Source organism: Saccopteryx leptura, chromosome 7 (assembly GCF_036850995.1).
Source record: "Saccopteryx leptura isolate mSacLep1 chromosome 7, mSacLep1_pri_phased_curated, whole genome shotgun sequence".
NCBI lineage: Eukaryota > Metazoa > Chordata > Mammalia > Chiroptera > Emballonuridae > Saccopteryx > Saccopteryx leptura.
The window spans coordinates 69,459,021-69,479,255 of NC_089509.1; the positions used below are offsets into that span (position 1 = coordinate 69,459,021).

A 20,235-nucleotide genomic window follows, 5' to 3' on the forward strand; every position below is an offset into this window, starting at 1 on the left:
TCTTGGTTTGAGGTAGGATTGTATTCACCTGAAGCTAATAAAATACTACAAAATTAAATATTCAGTAAAATACTAGAAATGTTTCTTTCTAAGTGTTATAAAATAAAAGCTTATGCTTAAATCTCTTTTCCAAAATGTTTTCCTCATTCACTTTAAGCGTTTTGATATAAGAGCCCTAGTTCAAAAGAACCGGAAGCTGCTAAAATTATCTTTATAGTACTAAAATGTGTTGCCTGTTCCTCTGAACATCTGAGTTACAGCAGTGTTTTCCATCATACCAGCAGCACTTCAAACAATTAATCTAACATCTGTTCTATATATATCTCATAAGCACAGAAATGTTTACATTTTGACCACATCAGCAGTACAGCATTCTCCATAGTAATATACACTACATAAATGTACGGTATTATGATTAGAAAGAACTTTTTGTCTGCACTATTAGCAACACAGAATATAATTTTCAAAAATGCTCAGTTTCATTATGTGACATTTAATTAACTGCTTGCTAGTGAGATGTTATTTCTTAGGGAATTACTAAAATTATAACATTCCTATTTAACTTTTTTTATTTCATTTTTTAAAAAATGTGTCCTTTGAAATTTTGTATGAGGAAATACAGTACTACAATTTAATGTTTTTCATCGTTTACTATATCTATGTTGTGGATTGCAGAGAGAGAAGTTATGAAACATGAAACTGATCTGAAAGCAGTCAAGCGGGCAGAGGGAAGGTGAAAAGCTTTGCAAACCTTCCAAACTTGTCCTTGCTGGGGAAGCATTGTAATAAAAAGAGAGAAAATTACGTGTAAACAATGATTGTCAAACTATGGCACACGTTTTAGTAGAGAACTTATGCACTGCAGACTATGAATACCAAAATAAGATAAGAAGTATATGGCACTACAATTTTAAAGGTCTTCTAAGTAGTAAATTGTAGTATACAATAGATTCATAGTTCATACTACTTATAGATGTATATATACTGTGTAAGGGTACAACCATGTCAGTTTCTTAGTGCTCTTTCTAATCAACTTAAGATATTTCTAGAAAGAAAAATAAAGACTACATGCAACTATAAAAAGAGAAAAACCATCATTGAAATTTTACATACCTTAAAAAGAAACGGTAGCCAAGAATAAGAATAAATCGTTATTGGATGACTTGTACTTCAGTTCAAATTGAAACTATTTTTCAAATATCACCTAACTTCCTTCCAAGCCAAACTCTAAAAATCAATGCATTCTTGTATTTCCCAAAAGGAAATAAGAATGCAGTAAGAATTCTGTTAATTTTCACACATAATTAGATACAACAAAATTAACTGTTAAAAAATTTAGAACTTCGTAATCTTTAACCAGATTGACCCAAGGATACTATGTAAATTCAATTTCTATAACGTAAATATTAAAATATTTAACTTTTCCTCAGAACAAACTATCATTATTTAATATAAATTCATCTTCCCATTATCCACTTCCCAAAAAATGCTAGCTATAAAATAAGAATAACTAAGAACTACATAACTAAAAATTTTATCCAATAAAAATAGCTACAGATGAGCATTTCCTTGCATCAGTGGTATAATGAAAATCAAGTTTCATAAATATGCCTGAGGTAGTGCAGAATTCTACAGTGATTCCAATTATATTCAGTTTTTTTGATGACATGTATTATCTTTTACATTCTATTTATTTTAAAAATCAGCTATCTACTCTAACAAAATTAGTGATTATCAGTAATAAAAATGATAGCCTACCATCCCCATTTCCCATGATCACAAATTTTACTATGCAAGAATTTAGTCAAGTAACTAAAAATATATATATGAGCAGCTCTTCCTTCTTACAATAAAAACAAAAAAGAATGTAATGTCATTTGAATGGAAAACTAAATGGTTGTATAATCTCCTTTCCTTGAAACTGATTTACTGCTCACACTGCTCAATGAACCATATCTGAACATACTACATTGAGATGGAATGAGCCATAAAGGTTAAGAAAAGAGACTCCAAAATAAGACTGACTGGGTTTCAATCGTCACCACTTACTAGTCATGAGACCGTGACTATATATTACATGACATCTCCTAGTCTCAGTTTCTTCATGTGTAAATGGGGAAATCTGTACTTACCTCATAGGATCATTATGAGGATTAGGAAAAAGACAGATAAGCAATGTACAGATTCAGCAAAAGGACTGGCACATAAAAATGTTAGCTGTAGTGAATAATTGCTATAATAATTATTATTACCCAAGTAAAAGTCTCATATGAAAAGTAATCACACAATAGTGTTTGTCATAGTAAACAGAACTAGCAATAATGACTACAATTCCCTCTTCTAAACACATATTTCTTCATTTACCCTAAGTCCAAACATAACCAATCTGTTGTACTTATAGAAAGAGTTTAACCCAGTAGTTCAGAACATGGGTTATAAGATGGGCTCTCCATTTTCAATTTCTCGGTCAATCATGTCCTATCTGTGTAATCATGAGAAAGTGACTACTTCTCTGTCTCAGCTTATTCATCGGTTAAATGGGTAATAATAATTACAATCTACCCTAAAAAGTTTTGGGGTCCATTACAAGGCTCTGTGTGTGTATGCATCTATGTGCACATGCAGAAGTGTGCAGAATTTACAGGAGCACTCAAAAATTACCAATTAAAAAAAGAATCTGCCTGACCTGTGGTGGTGCAGTGGGTAAAGCAGCGACGTGGAATGCTCAAGTTGTCACTCCAAACCTCAGGCTTGCCCAGTCAAGGAACATACAGGAAGCAACTACTACAAATTGATGTTCTCGTATCTCCCCCCACCCTTCTCTTTCTCCTCTCTCTAAAATTAGTAAATAAAACCTTTAAATAAATAATTTCAAGGATCATAGATACTACTGAAAAGTACTAGGCCTCATTTTATTTTTTCTGAAACCAACCTACTTGATTTACTTAAATCCAACACACTTGTGAATAGTCAGGCAAAAAAAAAAAAATACAAGAAAAATAAATGACTAAAAGCTAACATCTAGGTAAATACATCCTAGCAAAATTCCATACTTAATAATTCACTGAAGAATTTCCTACAATACTAAAGCAGTTGAGCAAAATCTAAATAACTAGATGTCTCAATTTATAAAGACTAGTCTTCTCCACCCTATATCAAGAAATTTCATTTTGAGGACACTGAGGACAACGTAACTGTAGACAACCTATCTTTAAGAAAATAGCCTGCAGTTGGTACCCCTGCAATTCTATCTCATCCTACTACAACTACAATATTATACAAAACTAACCTTTTACTCTTAAGAGTATCACACTTTGAAGTGCCACATTTAAGAAAATGGTATACACTAGTATATTTAGTTATCAATATATTTTAGACTAATACTGTATGCTTCAGACAGGTTTAACAAGAAGACTAAACCAGAAAATTTAACAAGTTACCAATTCAGTTAAATGAGTACTTCTATCCTCCCAACTCTACTCCCCCAAAAGAGTGCAGGGCAAGATTCCATCTAAATCCCTGAATTGTGCAGCCTTACTTCACTGGACAAAAAAGGAACAACTGTATATCTAAACCACAAAGAAAAAAGATCACCACACCAAAGCCTTAATTATGTTTTTACTTTATCTTGACTCAGAATAATTTCACAATGCATAAAATACTATAATTTAAAATTGTAGAACAGCAAAAGCTATTTTAAATATTTATACATATAAATTTCTAGTTCTCAAAATTGAAATTTTATCTTCAATGAGTATTTTAATTATCTTTAAAATCAATAAAATTTGGATTACTTAATGTGACAGATAAAATTATACTATTGTTAAAGGAAACACATATAAGAATTAAGAACTATGAGTCAAGCCAGACCAGGTGGTGGTGCAGTGGATAGAGCGTCGGACTGGGATGCAAAGGAACCAGGTTCGAGACCCCGAGGTCACCAGTTTGAGCGCGGGCTCATCTGGCTTGAGCAAAGAGCCCACCAGCTTGAACCCAAGGTCTCTGACTCCAGCAAAGGGTTACTCGGTCTGCTGAAGGCTCGCAGTCAAGGAACATATGAGAAAGCAATCAATGAACAACTAAGGTGTTGCATCGCGCAATGAAAAACTATTGATTGACGCTTCTCATCTCTCCGTCCCTGTCTGTCCCTGTCTATCCCTCTCTCTGACTCACTCTCTCTGAAAAAAAATAAAATAAAAAAATAATTAGCCTGACCTGCGGTGGCGCAATGGGTAAAAGCATTGACCTGAAACGCTGAGGTTGCTGGTTCAAAAACCCGGGCTTGCCTGGTCAAGACACGTATGGGAGTTGATGCTTCCTGCTCCTCCCCCCACTTCTCTCTCTCTCAGCTTCTCTCTCTAAAATGAATAAAATCTAAAAAAATAAAAAATAAATAAAATCTTTAAATAAAAAAAAAAGAACTATGAGTCAAATAGATCGCAATCCATATAACTTTAGGCTTAACCCCTGAGGCTCAGTTCTCTACCCCATAAATTGAGGATACTACTACTACTGTCACTACATATTTGAGCAGATTGTTCAGATTTTTAAAGACAAAATGTACCTGAAGTGGTTATTTCAGTGCTTGGCACATAAGTACTTAATAAGTTCTAAACAACTATTTTCTATTTTTTAAAATAAAACTTTTCAAAACAGATGTTATATCTTTAGAATGAGTTCTAAATTATCAAAATAAGATTTTCATTTAACCAATTCCAGGCCAGTACTGATTGTCAATTCCATATCCCCAACTTCATTTTTCCACAAAACAAAAATACATTATACTAAAAATAAAGTACATAGATGTTTCAGAAAACCATTTATTTTATTCAGGCCACAGAATGTCTTTGACTAAAAATCTCAAGATCCGACTTTATATGATTTTAAAGTATGATTTTGAAACAAATCTTTCTGCCAATCTACTACCAAAACCTTTGCCCAGATTCTTCCCTAGATGTCACACACATTATACCACAACCTAATTTTACATACATGGTTAATGTTCCTTTTTTTTCAGAACTTACCACAATGTTAAAAAAATCAAATAGGTAAAAATAGTTCTATATCAACTGATAAAAAATTAAGCCAACAATCAAGAAAAAATAAATAAAAAACAGAAGAAGCGGGAACAAAAGTATCATTGACTAGTTACCCGCGCTGTGCAAAACACCTAAGCTTTAGGAATTATCTAAATCATCGTTTAACAGAAAAAGGAACTTCAGAGAAACTGAGTTGCTCAAGGTTGCACTGTGAAAGATTCCAAAGCATTAAAATATGCCCCCCCAAAATCTATTAAAATGTCTTCCATTATTTCAATACCTCCGCTGTTCAAAACTTGAGTAGTTACTATCAAGGCTAAAATATATTCACTCAGCTTTATTTTCTAGCTCAGCAACAAAACATATTCCTTTCCCAAAACAGATCTTTTGTAGAAAACATATTTGGTAAAAATATTTTAAAAACAATAAATTGAAAAAACATAAAACAAAATCCTAGAGATCAGAGGTGAGAATGCTATCTATGAGATACAAGAAAGAAAACAGCCCTATCTGAATGTCAGGAAAGAGAAAAATACAAAATGTAACCAGAGAAAGGAATGTAATTTTTACTCAATAAATAAGAAATATCAGTTTTTAAAGCAGGCTCTGCAAAATTGAAGGCATACAGAGACCAAGATTCTCCCTGAGTATTCAACAAGTTGAAATTAATGCCTAGAGGAAAAATGGACGTTAGCCAAAATTATGGACTATAAAAGTAATGTACCTATCATTGTTTTATTTTCTAATTTAAAAAATAATAACAGTATTACAAGTGTGAAATTTTTCAATAAATATCAGAAAATCTATTAGGAGCAAAACAAGCCTCAAATTCTAATATTAGTGGTTAAATTTCTCATTTTTTTTTCTCATGTGTTACCACCTATGTTTTAGCCAACCAATCTGCTTTGAACTTCCCCTTAAGCTTGGGTAGGTTAAAAAAAGAAATAAAGTAGTAATCCACTATTACAATTTGGATTAAGAGGCTTGATAGAAAAGTATAGTGAAATTATTGGGAATGCTTTAAAATAGATGTAATTTATCAATAACTACCTCTTCATTACAGCCAATAATCACAAATTTAAAGATACAATAGATAAATTAGGATTACTGGTTTTTTTAAGCACAAGTTCTGGAAAAAATCACAAATTTAAGAAATATTTCAACCCATTACATATTTCAAAATTCATTATTAAATTTTAGTGATTCAAATGAATTGCTAATTACTATTCAATTCACAAGATACTTCTGTCACTGTTGCCCTTAAATATTTTTCAGCCTCCAACATACAGAAACATCTCAGTTTATAAAACAAAAATGTTGTTATAGTTTTGTGTTATATCTGATCCTAGTTTATTGTTCTAAAAAAGTTGCTCTTTAAAGGACTACTGAAGAACATATTTCTGAAGTATAGTTATTTTGTATTTGTAATAAATAGGTATCGAACTATAATATCAAGCAGTTAAAAGGAATCCTTAAGAAATGTTTCCTAGGCCCTGGCCAGCTGGCTCAGTGGTAGAGTGTTGATCTGATGTATGGAAGTCCTGAGTCCTATTTCTGGTCAGGACACACAGGAGAGGCGACCATCTGCTTCTCGGCCCCCCCCCCCACCTCTTCCGTTCTCTCTCCCCCTCCTTTCACCTCCCACAGCCATGGCTCGATTGACTCAAGTACTTTGGTCCCTGGTGCTGAGGATGGCTCCATGGAGCCTCCGCCTCAGGTGTTAAATAAGGCTCAGTGGCAAGTATGGCCCCAAATGGGCAGAGTATAGGCCCCAGGTGGGGTTGCTGGGTGGACCCCCGTTGGGGTGCTTGTAGGAATCTGCCTCTGTATCTCCTCTACTCTCACTTAAAAAGTTTCCTAAAAATGGTCTTGAGCTCAACTCAATAGGAAAAAAATGAAACATATTTTAAATGTCCACTGTTTCAAGTCCTAGAAAAAGAACAAATAACCCTAGCCAACTAATAACATTTACTCACTTCTTACTCTTGTGCCAGGCACTGTAAGTAGCACCTCATATGAATAAAAACTCATTTAATTTTCAATCTTATAGAGTATTCCACATATGTGGAATATCTATTTAAGACTGCAAGAATTAGAATAAACAAGACTAACATGGCTTAAAAAACAACACAATATACACACACACTCCTTGGAGCACAACAGAAGCTGAGAGCAAGTAAAAACTCTGTAGATGGTTTTACTATGTAGTAGAGAGACTCTGTGCAGCGTAGCATTTCAGAAATTTAGCTCCTCCCTCCTAAAAAAGTTTTTAATTAAATCATCAGCGAACAATTACCAGAGAAAGAAATTAGAGGTATTAATAACTTACATTTTACTTATTTTAATGGATAATAACATCAAAATCACTTTATGGGGCATTTTCTTACTCATTAGGTTTAAGTCAGGATCCATTTGTATGTATTTTTTTAAACCTTCCAAAATGATATTGTGTATCCCCTAAGAACCTCCTCAATTTACAAATAACCCAGAAAGGTTAAATAACTTGTCCAAAGTTAAAAAAAAAAAAAGCTTCAGTACTTTATCTAGACTCTAGCTCTCTCAACCCACAGATTATACTGCAAGTATGGAAAATGGCATTGAAGTTTAGAGACTTTATGCCTTCAAGGAGGACATTGGACATCACTAAGATATTTTATAACCTTGTGTATTTTGTATCTTTATATATTCTACTTAGTAAAATTTATGGAATCTTAAATAATGACTGCTTACTCCTTAGTATTTGCATAGCTGAAGCTTGTATGCATACTTCAAAATCAACATAAATATAACTATTATTTCCTCTCATCTCCCCCAGATTGGAATCTTTAACTCCCATAAGGATCCCACAACCACACTTACACACTTTCTCATCCACTAAGATAAAGACTTCTTGGCATTGGAGATTGCATCTTAATATGTTTCCCTGTATCCACATTCAATAAATGAAGAATGAATGAATGAATTAAAAGGAAACCCTCGCCTGACCTGTGGTGGTTCAGTGGATAAAGCAGGGGTCCCCAAACTGCGGCCCCCTGAGGCCATTTATCCAGCTCCTGCCACACTTCCGGAAGGGGTACCTCTTTCATTGGTGGTCAGTGAGAGGAGCCTAGTTCCCATTGAAATACTGGTCAGTTTGTTGATTTAAATTTACTTGTTCTTTATTTTAAATATTGTATTTGTTCCCGTTTTGTTTTTTTACTTTTAAATAAGATACATGCAGTGTGCATAGGGATTTGTTCATAGTTTTTTTTTTATAGTCCGGCCCTCCTCCAACGGTCTGAGGGACAGTGAACTGGCCCCCTGTGTAAAAAGTTTGGGGACCGGCCTGACCTGTGGTGGCGCAGTGGATAAAGCGTTGACCTGGAAATGCTGAGGTCGCCGGTTCGAAACCCTGGGCTTGCCTGGTCAAGGCACATATGGGAGTTGATGCTTCCAGCTCCTCCCCCTTCTCTCTCTCTGTTTCTCTCTCTCCCTCTCTCTCTCCTCTCTAAAAAAAAAAAAAAAAATGAATAAATAAAATTAAAAAAAATAAAAAAGAAGACTGGTGTGTTTACTTTAAAAAAAAAAAAAAGAAAAGAAAAAGTTTGGGGACCCCTGGGATAAAGCATTGACCTGGAATGCTGAGGTCACCAGTTCAAAACCCTTGGCATGCTAGGTCAAGTCACATAAGAGAAGCAATTACTAAAAGGAGTTGATGCTTCCCGTTTCTCACTTCCTTTTTCTCTCCTCTCTCTTAAAAAATAAATACATACATACATAAAGGAAACCCTCACTATCTATTAACTGAAATAGTTCATATAACTTATAAAATGGTTTTGAAGATGCAGATTTATTATTGTTCAGTATCTACAATAATCAACTATGCAACCAATCCTTTCCAATACAGGCTCTTTTACTTTAAACAAGAGCTTCCATTCAAATTGGCACATGTGTACCCTATTACAAACTATTCAAGAGCTTATGAAACTTATTAACTAATTTAAGTAAAACATTTCAGTACAGTATGATTAAATTTTCTCATCACTGTCAGAGTAAGTAAACAACTTACCAAAGTCTAAATACAGGACTGGACTACAAATTCCTAACAGGATCAAAATTAAGATTTTACTACATTAACTAATAAAGGCAATATTAAAATCAGTCAAAAATGACAACAAAAATATGCCCTGTGACTAAAAAGGAGTACTATTAATTCCACAAAGTCCAAGACAGAAAGAAACAAACTTACTAGACAGACTCCCTTAATCATATTTCTTATACTTGATGTTGCAGGGTTTTTCAATGTTAAATTGTTTCCATTTGACTAGAATTCAAAATGTAAAATGAAATAAGTATATCTGAAATTTAAAAGTTATGAACAAAATATCTCCAAACAGGAAATGATTGTCTATGTCATTAAAATTAAGGAAGAAAACGCTGTGTCACTGTTTTTAGTTTACACCTTCCTTTCTACTTTATATGCACTCTTCCCCCAGTTTAAGTAAAATTTCCTATTTATTTTCTTTAGTGTTACTTGGATGGTTAGTTCTTTCAGTTTATTTTAATATGTCAGAAACTAAACTTGAGGAATAATCACAAATGAAAAATGTATAAACATGAAAATAAAATAAATTTCCCCAAAATTTTTAAAATAAATTGTATTTTAAAATCCCTAATTCAAAAGTACTTCTCATTTTAATTCATTACAAGGCTTAACAGAAGTCTCCACTAATAATCATTCTGGTATAATGATATATAATCTCAATGTTCTTTTCATATAAATCCATACAAAGTTCATACAAAAGTAGTCTATGATAAAGAGGCTGTATATAAAATATGTAATATAATTGTATATTTCTTTAAGGTTATTGAGTCTTGAAAATTTAATTGTATCTCCTACAAAAATGCCATTAATGACTGTAAATCTAAGAGCAAAAATATTTATAAGCTCAGATTCAGGGGCCAAGAATGTAAGGCACCAATTCAAATTCTTATTTTCTAGTGTAACAATTGGGCAAATTACTCAACCTCCCCAAATTCAACTGCTTTATTTATAAAATAGGTACCTACATCAGATATAAAAACAAAAAAAATTTTTTAATTTTTATTTATTGATTTTGGCGAGAGAGGAAGGGAGAGAAGGAGAGAGACAGGAACATCAATCTGTTCCTGTAAGTGCCCTGACCAGGGATCAAACTGACAACTTCTGTTCTAGGGCAATGTTCTAACCAACCGAGCTAACAGGCCAAGGCCAGATAAAAATCCAAAAAAAATCCAAAATCTTGGCATACAGTAAGGTCTTAATAAATGGCACTTGGCATGACTTTTATTTTTTTTCCAAGTGCGAATTTATTTTTTTAATTTTAATTTTTAATTTATTGTGTTGACATAGTTTCCCGTGTCCAACTCAACATAATACCCTCTACATCCCACACTGTCCCCCTCATATTTTTATTGGACATAAAGAGATACAACTCTTTTATTCTAATATGCAAAATGTACACCTACTAAACCGGACCCAAAATTACTATTGAAATTCTACTTAATGCTAAAATTTTAGTAAATTATCAAAGAATATGAATTAAATTTCCAGTCATTCTAACCAGGAAGAACAAGAACTTTCAACACTGACAAACTTTTTCATCTGGGCCTCATACTTAACACACTGAATATATATATATATATATATATATATATAAAACTAAATATGTCCATTCCCTTATTTTCTTAAAATTTAAGTATACAAGCTAAAGATTAGAACCCCAATTTCATTTATATGTAAACTGCACCATGCTTCTTCAATTTTAATTTTATAAACTAATTTAATCATAATAAAATACTCATGAACATGTTTTCTATACATGCATTGTATAGAAATGGATGGCAGTATATGAAGCTTATTTTTAAAAGAATTTTTTTATTTGTGTTTACATAGATTCTAGTGTCATCCCAAATGCTTCACCCCTCCCACTTATTCCCCTCAACATCTCAATTGCCCCCCTCCAAATAGCATCCTCCCCCCTTCCCTTCAGGTTTATCCCATCCTATCATCCCCTTTCCCCGTCTTCTTTTCCTGTGTTCATTTGATCCCTCCTGTCTCAATTCTGTTCCTCAGTTCACATTGTTCCTTGGATTCCTTCAAGAGTGAGGTCATATATTTTTCTTTCTCTGCCTGGCTTGTTTCACTTAACATAATAGTTTCCATGTCCATCCATGTTGTCGCAAAAGGTAAGATTTCCTTTTTTCATGGCCCCATAGTATTCCATTGTGTATATGTACCACTACTTTTTAATCTACTTGTCCAGTGATGGACACTTGGGCTGTTTCCAGATCTTCGCTATTGTGAACAATGCTGCCATAAACATGGGAGTGCATTTCTTTTTTTGACTCAGTGATATGGTGTTCTTGGGATATATTCCTAAAAGTGGGATGGCTGGGTCAAAAGGCAGTTCCATTTTAATTTTTTGAGGAATCTCCAAACTTTTCCACAGTGGCTGAACCAGTCTGTATTCCCACCAGCAGTGCAGGAGGGTTCCCCTTTCTCCACATCCTCGCCAGCACCTAGCGTGTGTGTGAGTGCCATGTGTGTTTTGTTACTGAGCACCTTTCTGACTGGTGTAAGGGAGTATCTCATTGCGGTTTTAATTTGCATTTCTCTAATGATTAGTGATGTTGATCATTTTTTCATCTGTCTATTGGCCATCTGTATGTCCTCTTTGGATAAGTGTCTATTTATTTCTTTTGCCCATTTTTGGATTGAATTGTTTGTCTTCTTGGTGTTGAGTTTTATAAGTTCTTTATAAATTTTGGTTATTAACCCCTTATCAGACGTATTGTAGAATATGTTCTCCCATTGTGTGGTCTTTTTATTCTGTTCATACTGTCTTTAGCTGTGCAAAAGCTTTTTAGTTTGATATAGTCCCATTTGTTTATTCTGTCTTTTATTTCACTTGCCCGTGGAGATAAATCAGCAAAATATATTGCTGCGAGAGATGTCAGTGAGCTTACTGCCTATGTTTTCTTCTAAGATGCTTATGGTTTCACAACTTACATTTAAGTCTTTTAATTTAAGTATATGAAGCTTATTTTTAAAAGTGAAGAATTTTTGAAGTCACATATTTCTCTTATGTTTGAGTTTTTTGACAATAAACATGTTACTTTTGCAATTATTTTAAAAATTTATATTTAAGCCCTGGCCAGACAGCTTGGTTAGTAAGAACATCGACCCAGAGTGCAGAGGCTGCCAGTTCAATTCCCAGACAGGGCACATACAGGAACAGATAGATGTTCCTGTCTCTCTCTCCTTTTCTCTCCTTTCCTCGCTCTAAAAATAAAATCAATAAAATAAAATATTTTTTAAAAACTTAAAAAATTAATATTTACAAGTTACTTAACAATTCCACAAAGAAAGCACAAGATAACCTACCACTGCCACTTCAAAACCTAAAAATTTTTTATCTCCTTAAACTACCGTCCAGCATAACAATGATCAAATTCTCATTTTTCCACAATCCAATCTTTAGAACATACTTCTGTTCCTGATTAGCCAGCAGAGAAAATAACATCGTAAATGAAGAGAAACAGAACAGTGAAATGGAGGACTGAAGCTGGACCCCACCCTTTACCTTGCACTGCACTGTTAAAATGCATCTTTTTTTCCTTCATTGGATAAGTAGATAGTAGCTAAGAACTTTCCCTTTTATACTATTGTTAATATTTTGCTCATGAAATAAACTTATCCATAATCATGAGAACAGGGCTATGGGGGAAAATATTGTTCTAATAAAAAAAAGTAAAATGCATTGAAATCTGCAAAAATATTCCATTTTTAAAAAGTTTGGGGCCGCCTGCCCAGGCGGTGGCGCAGTGGATAGAGCGTTGAACTAGGATGCAGAGGACCCAGGTTCAAGACCCCGAGGTCGCCAGCTTGAGCGCGGGCTCACCTGGTTTGAGCAAAAAGCCCACCAGCTTGAACCCAAGGTTGCTGGCTCCAGCAAGGGGCTACTCGGTCTGCTGAAGGCCCGCGGTCAAGGCGTATATGAGAAAGCAATCAATGAACAACTAAGGTGTTGCATCGCGCAATGAAAAACTAATGACTGATGCTTCTCATCTCTCTCCATTCCTGTCCGTCTGTCCCTGTCTATCCCTCTCTCTGACTCACTCTCTGTCTCTGTAAAAAAAAAAAAAAAAAAAGTTTGGGGCCTGGCCGGTTGGCTTGGTCAGCCTGGCGTACAGACATCCTGGGTTAGATCCCTGGTCAGGGGACACACAAGAAGCAACCATCTGCTTCTCTTCCCTTCCCCCTCCTCTCCCTCTCTCCCCATCTCACAGTGGCTCCTGGGCACTGAGGAGAGCTTGGTTGATTCAAGCATCAGCCTCAGAGGGGGGCTGCTGGAGGATCCTGGTTGGGGTGCATGCTCCTGGTTGGGGGGCATGTGGGAAACTGTCTCTATCTCCCCTCCTCTCACTTGAAAAAAAAAAAGTTTGGGCCTGACATGTGGTGGCACAGTAGATAAAACATCTAACAGGAACGCTGAGATCACTAGTTGAGGTTGCCGGCTTTTGAGAGTGGGTAGAGGGTCACTGGCTTGAATGGGGATCATCCACAAGATCCCCAAGTTTGCCACCTTGAACCCAAAAGATCACTGGCAGGAAAAGCCCAAGGTTGCTGGCTTGAGCAAAGGGACACTCGCACTTTTCTGTCCTTTGCAGTTGAGTTTTGTTTTGTTTTTTAGGAGAGAAGAGGAGATAGTGAGGCAGACTCCCACATGCACCCTGACCAGGATTCACCTGGCAGCCCCACCTAGGGCCAATGCTCAAGTAATGAACTATTTTCAGCACCTGAGGCTGATGCACTCTGACTAGCTATCATCATGGCCTGGGGCCATGCTGGAACCAACTGAGCCACTGGCTGCTGGAAGAAAACAGGGTGAAAGAGTGGGGAGTGAAGCAAATGGTGGCTTCTGTGTGCCCTGACTGAATCAACCCCCAGATGTCCGTACACCAGGCCAACATTCTATCCACTGAGCCACTGCCTGGGCAAAAAAATATTTTTAAACTCAGCAAAAATGGTTCCCTTTAGGATTTGGGAAAGTGTCTGCTAAACATGAGTAAAATTTCATAAAAATATATGTTGCCCAAAAGGTTGCTGAGACTCCTAAATACGTTACAATAATGGATGTTTTATTAATTAAACAATGTTCAGATTGTTATATCTTTTATCTTCAGAAACAATCCAGGGAAGTAGGGAAAGCATTACCATCCCTTATTATGGAAAACTAAACTGAGCTCAGTTACTGTCTAAAATGAGCCATAACTTCTACCAGGTTACTTCACAATGAACTTATAAAGATAACAATCAACTTTAGTGTTCCTTTCACAGCTACTTTTCTCCCACTTCACAGATGAGAAGAAAATGAAGCTCAGGAGTCAAGACACCTACTCAGTATTACAGAATGCTCAGTGACAGAATGAAAATTGGAATGCAGGTCTCTTAACTTCTCGTCCAGTAATCTTACCACGTCACATTAACAGTTTTAAAAGTAGCCTGAAAAATATGTAAAAAATCACTACACAACTGAGTGGTTATTAGGTCTGGAGAAGAAAAGACGTATTTTTAATAAAAAACTAATAGTTTAAGGAATTCAGAAATAAATTTAAATGTAAAACTATCTATTACTTTTACATTTTTCCCCCTAAAATCCTCCTTTATGTGTTCCTACACCCCTAATTAGACAAGTTCCTTAAAATATTATTTCCAAAACTTAAAAATATTAAAATCTCAAAAATTTTCCAACTGATATTTTCTTTTTTTAAAAAAGTGGAAAACATTTTTCAATAACCACGATATTCTCCCAATGAGCATTAAAGCATATTATCCTTGATTATAGGTCACACTGAACTATTTTTCATTGGGTATGCTCACTAAAATATTTCCATTGCACACTTCCAGTTGAAAGAGCAAAGTAATCAGATCTGTAGACAATCTAATGTACACATGCATTAAAAAAATATAACTGATTGGCAGAAATCTATTATATGGTGGAAGGTTTTTTTTGAGGACTCTCAGAGACTGACTGAAAAGATTCTATGATTTATAATATCATGAAAATGCAGACGGCATGAATCTTATAAACACATGGTGAACAGATCTTACTCACTTTTTTTGGCAAGACTTTTAAACAAATGTTTCAATCCCTAGCCAGCCAGGAAGATATGTGAATCTTATAGACACCTCAATGTAAGCTGAAAGATTCAGAATCTACCGTATGCAAAATTACAAAAGAAGAGCAAACCCAAATCTATTATTATTAAAGCTAGAACAAGATTTTATACATATACACACATATATGTTTAAAATATATATGTATATAATAGATATTGTATTCATCCATTTCAACAAGGCCTAACAAATGCCTCATGGACCAGGTAAGCCCTAAGTACTGATAATTCAAAAAGGAGTAATACTGTTCCTACCCAGAGGGAACTCACAGTCAGGCAAGGTACACAAAAGATTTTTCAACAAACTAGCAATATGTGTTAAGTACTGAAATATAGTATTTCAATAACTCAAAATAGTTGTTACTTGTATATAAATGATATTCAACTCATTTTAAATTCTCCTAGTTCAATAACACAAAAGCCTGAAGTTTCTCAAAACAGGAAATGAAAGAAAATGCTTTTGAGAAAACGCAGTGAACTGGAAATTATAAAAATTCAATGCCTAGAATTTAGTTTAATCTTATTTAATGTTTGAAGGTGGACTATGTAAAGTTTAAGTATGTTTGTACTATAAAAATGTTTAACAAATGCTTAAAAAAAGGTATTTTGTCCAAATACACAAATCACTTTTGATGTTACTCTCACTTCCTCTTCTGGAAACCATCATTACCATTTCCTTTAACCACAATACCACAGGTCTAGTAACTTTTAGTTATGTTTGACTTGTTCGTTTTTTATGTTCATATAGGAACCAATGTCCAAATTTGTTAAGGAGTGGAATCTCACAAAAAAGTTCAGATAGATGCAACCTATAAGTAACACGATCTAAAATTAAATTATTCCCAACCCATATATATTTATAGCCAAGGCTCTTTAGAAAATGCAGAGGGCTTTTTTGTAGTGACACTGAGCCCAAGCCACATAAAAACAGAATAAGCCCTTTACTCTTCAGACTGCACTGGATTTACAGGATCCATCTTCTTTCATCCAGGTGAGCAACTGGAATATAGCTAGCCTTAAACAAAATTTATCACCATTAAGCCAGGACAGTCTTCTCCTTTAGAATTCCAGTGTCTCCATCAAATTGTTGAAATAAACCAGTTTTATACTTGAACCCCATGAGATGAATTTCAAGAAATATGCTTACCTAAGCAGCCCCAATTTACAGGCATTGTAATCCTATTGCTATGATTAAACTAAAAGGAAATGTTCATGACATATTAAAAAGCCAATAATAGTTATGAAACTATGACATCAAACACAAATCGGAAACTCTAAGGTTCTATACTGTATCCAAAAAATCTTTTAATTTTCTCTTTATCAAATTCTTTAAACTTACCAACCCTGTCTTACAAGAAAAGATTTTGGTTGTTTTCCCCTAAAATAAATGAACATACATTTGTTCTAGCTTAATATCTAGCACTCCTTAATCTTCTGAAGCTATCTATGTAAAGGCTTTCAATGGGCCTATTAACTATAGCTACTCAAACTATCTGAATATACTATAGATCAGTGATGACAGCAACGTATTTACAGCTTTTCTTTTGTACTGACACCGCATTTTAACAAAACGGTGTTTTGGTACGATCGGACAGAGCTGGAAAAACTAAGATGAGGAGGAGTAAAGAGGGAAGGGAGAGGTTGTTATTCCTGTTCTAGTGACTCACAGCCCATAAGGATTTCAGAAGAAAATTGGTTCCACCCTCACTTCCCCCTCCTCTTCACCTTCAGAATGATTGCAAATCGTCAACACGCTCTCCTGCTGCTTTTACCCAGCAATCTAAAATAAAGTGGCAAAGTGAAGGGGCCGAGTTGTTCATCCCACATCCCCACGCTTACACATCAAAAATTAAGAAAAAAAAATTGCTATCATCTCCGCCAGTTTCCTAGCATTCAGCGCCAGTTCTGGAACACCCAAGTTTTCCCACCCCCACCCCAATCTCGTCCACGCACCACCCGCTCTTCCCCGTTGACCCCGTGCCCCGGGCGAAGGCGCCGGGGAGGAGGCGGCGGCAGCGCCCGTCACCCGAGGCCGGCCCGGCCGCAGCCCGCCGCCCGGAGCGGGGAAATGGCTTCTCTCAGCCTCCGGCCGGGACTCCGCATTTGATGCGGCGCATTAGGCCGCGGCGCATCCCGCCGCCCCCAGGCCGGGCCGGACACGGGGCCGCCAGAGCGCGGCCCTGGGCGCCGCCCGCCGCCCCCTCCCCGGGGCCGCCCGCCCGCCCGCCCGCGTGCCCCGCCGCCCGCCCGCGGCCCCGCCGCGCCTCCACGCCCGCGCGCACCTTCTTGATGTTGTAGAGGCGGGTGAGCATGCCGACGCCCCGGTCGTTGAGGATGGTGAGCTTCTCCGCCAGCTTCTGCTGACTGGGCTGCAGCACGGAGCGCGACATGACGGTGACGGTGATGGTGATGGTGCTGGTGGTGGTGCCGCCGCCGGCTTCCTCGCGCCAGCTACGGGCCCGCGGCCGCCGCAACCTCTCAGGCCTCCTCCCCGCCCGCCCGCGACCTCCGCCTCAGGGGAGCGCGCTCATGGCCCCTGCGCTCCGAGTCGGCGCCGGCGACGCCTGGGGGTCCCTTCCCCCGCAGCAGCCCGCGCCCCGGCAGCCTCCGGCCTTCCGCCCGCCGCCCTTCCGTCCGCACCCCAGCGTTCTCCGCCCCAGTCCCCACCGAGCTGCCTTCCCGGGCTCCTCCGCTAGGTGTGGCGGCGGCGGCGGCGGCGTCCCCGCCGGCTGAGAACGAGGCCGCTTCCCGCAGCCCGGGACCAGCGCTGGGTCACCTGATCGGCCGCGCCGGCGCCCCCGCGAGGCTGGACGGGGAACTGCGCCTGAGGCGCCCGCTCCGCTCCGCCCCGCCTACCTGCCCCGCCGCCTCTCGGAACCGGGGACTGGCCCGGATTCCGCCTGGCCCGCCCACCGCGCCTGTTTTCCGCCGGGAGAGGGGAGTCCTAACCCCGGATCGAGTGGGGGGGGGGAGGGGTCACATTTCCACAATAACCCCAGTTTGCCCCACACCCCTGTCCTTCAAGTTCCCAAAAGTTCCGGCGCCGCACCACCTCCCCGAAAACCAGCAGAAGCCCGGAGCGGCGCGGGGGGAGGAGGCGGGTTTCGGGCGAGTTTCGCCGAACAGTGAGTGGGCTGGAGGCGCCCGGCTCGCTCCTCCGGGTGCCTGACAGACGCGCCCCGCTGGACGCAGCAGATGTTGAGCTCGCGGAGCGGGCGAGCCTCTCCCGTCCCCTTCTCACTCCCCGCCTCGAAGCTGTTTGTGAGACGAGGTCGGAAGCGAGGGCAACCCGAGTTCCTGAGATAATCCGAATCCGGAATCTGTCCGCGAGGAGCACCCATCCGGAGAGGACGCGGAGAGAGAGGCCCTGGCCTATGGGAGGCAAAAAACACATGTTTGTTCAATGAATTAAGGAACTCTCCTATTTTCTTCTGGCCTCCACCCTAAATCCCACCCCTTCTTGGAAACCTTCTACTACTTTTCCTTCTCACGGTTTTTCCCCTCATCGGTTTTCTTCCCAGCCACACTCCAAAGGCTATTCCCTCTGGTCAAATAAATACAGTACGTTAGACATGGGTCCAAAAGCGAACAAATCAAGGATTTAGGCAAATCGACTGGCGCTAGGAATTCCACCCAAGAGGATTCGAGTTTCTTTGCTATTTTGGCCTTAATTTCCTTTGATGTGCTAACCTGTTCTATTCATTGATTTTGAGTGAATGGACAAAATGTTCTGCCACCTTCAATAGAAAACATTTTAAAAGTAAATCACTCCTGGGAGTGATCAAAACACTTTATGAAAAGCAAATTGTAATGAATAGTTTTTAAAACATTTTTTAAAGCTGGTCCAGGTACTTTTCCTACGGAAATTTTCGTTTTACTAACCCAAGGAGAAAAAGGGAGTGGACTGAATAGCTTTGATTTAAAGGGCATTAAAAGAGGCCTACGTCCATCAGAAAGTCAATCATACTTGACCTTGTGGTTGTGCTTGTAGTTCTATACGTAGGACTTCATTACCTTCAACGAAAGCTTTATGCCTAAAGAAGTCTTTTTTTTTAAAGATGTCTTTCTTTAAAAATGCAAACACACGAGAGATCACCAATTGAGCTGTTGTACATCAATAACACTTTGGGGGACTTAATTTATCGTCTACCTTCTAACCTGATGGTTAAGATTTTAATTTAGAGGAAACAAGCATCTGGAGCTTAAGGTATGAGAACAAACCTGGAAAAATCCAGCCTGCCTGAGAAGTTTGGGGCATCCAGACCAGAAAACTGAAGGATTTTTGAATGTTGGGGGAAAAATACGTTTTTCAGGGATCCAAAACAAATTCAACTAGAGGCAGAAATACCGAGTTCCATCAATGAAAGATTATATCATTTTCTAGTTTTCCAAATTCCTGTAAAGAGAAAATAAGAAAATGGTACCATATTATAATATGAATACAACTATTATCCCTCAAGAAAAGCCATCATGTTTCATATGAACTCGAACATCTCTAGCTGCTTATAACTCAGTATCCAATCGAGAGAGATCCTAGCCTCAATATTCAATTTTTATTGTAACTGATTTTTAGACATATTGACTCTAGACTGAATGGAATATGTCTATTTGAGTAAAAGTGATTAGGTCTAGGTGAAGTAATCACATTTTTTTCATTTCTCTACATTTTTAATTAAAAAGTATTTTGCTATTAAGATCCAACCCTTTTGAAGTTTGCATGTTTAGTATAAAGTGTATTGTGCCTTATAGTATGTGAGAAGTAATCATATATTTTGTTATGCATGCATGATTTTATGGCAATTGTAATCAACATACATCATTTTATATTTTCTTTCAGTTTTCCAGTCTTTGTAAGTATATCATACCATGTAAATTACCCTGTAAAGTTATTATGAAAAATTGTGCCTGACCTGTGGTGGCGCAGTGGATAAAGCATCGACCTGAAATGCTGAGGTCCCTGGTTTGAAACTCTGGGCTTGCCTGGTCAAAGCACATA

General features: G+C 37.7%; 1 protein-coding gene across 4 annotated transcripts in view; it reads right to left on the minus strand.

The window, feature by feature from the left end:
* Positions 1-17,783, minus strand: part of NCKAP1 (NCK associated protein 1) — a 125,763-nt gene extending 107,980 nt beyond the window's left edge. For 2 of the 4 annotated variants that reach the window (XM_066344860.1, XM_066344859.1), the window contains exon 1: positions 17,522-17,782. In XM_066344860.1, the coding sequence (XP_066200957.1) occupies positions 17,522-17,629 (108 nt within the window). In that variant the 5' untranslated portion in view covers positions 17,630-17,782. Of the gene's footprint in view, positions 1-751; positions 770-17,521 lie in introns of all 4 variants that reach the window. The other 2 variants (XM_066344858.1, XM_066344857.1) reach the window with 2 other exon arrangements.
* Positions 17,784-20,235: the final 2,452 nt, after the last annotated feature.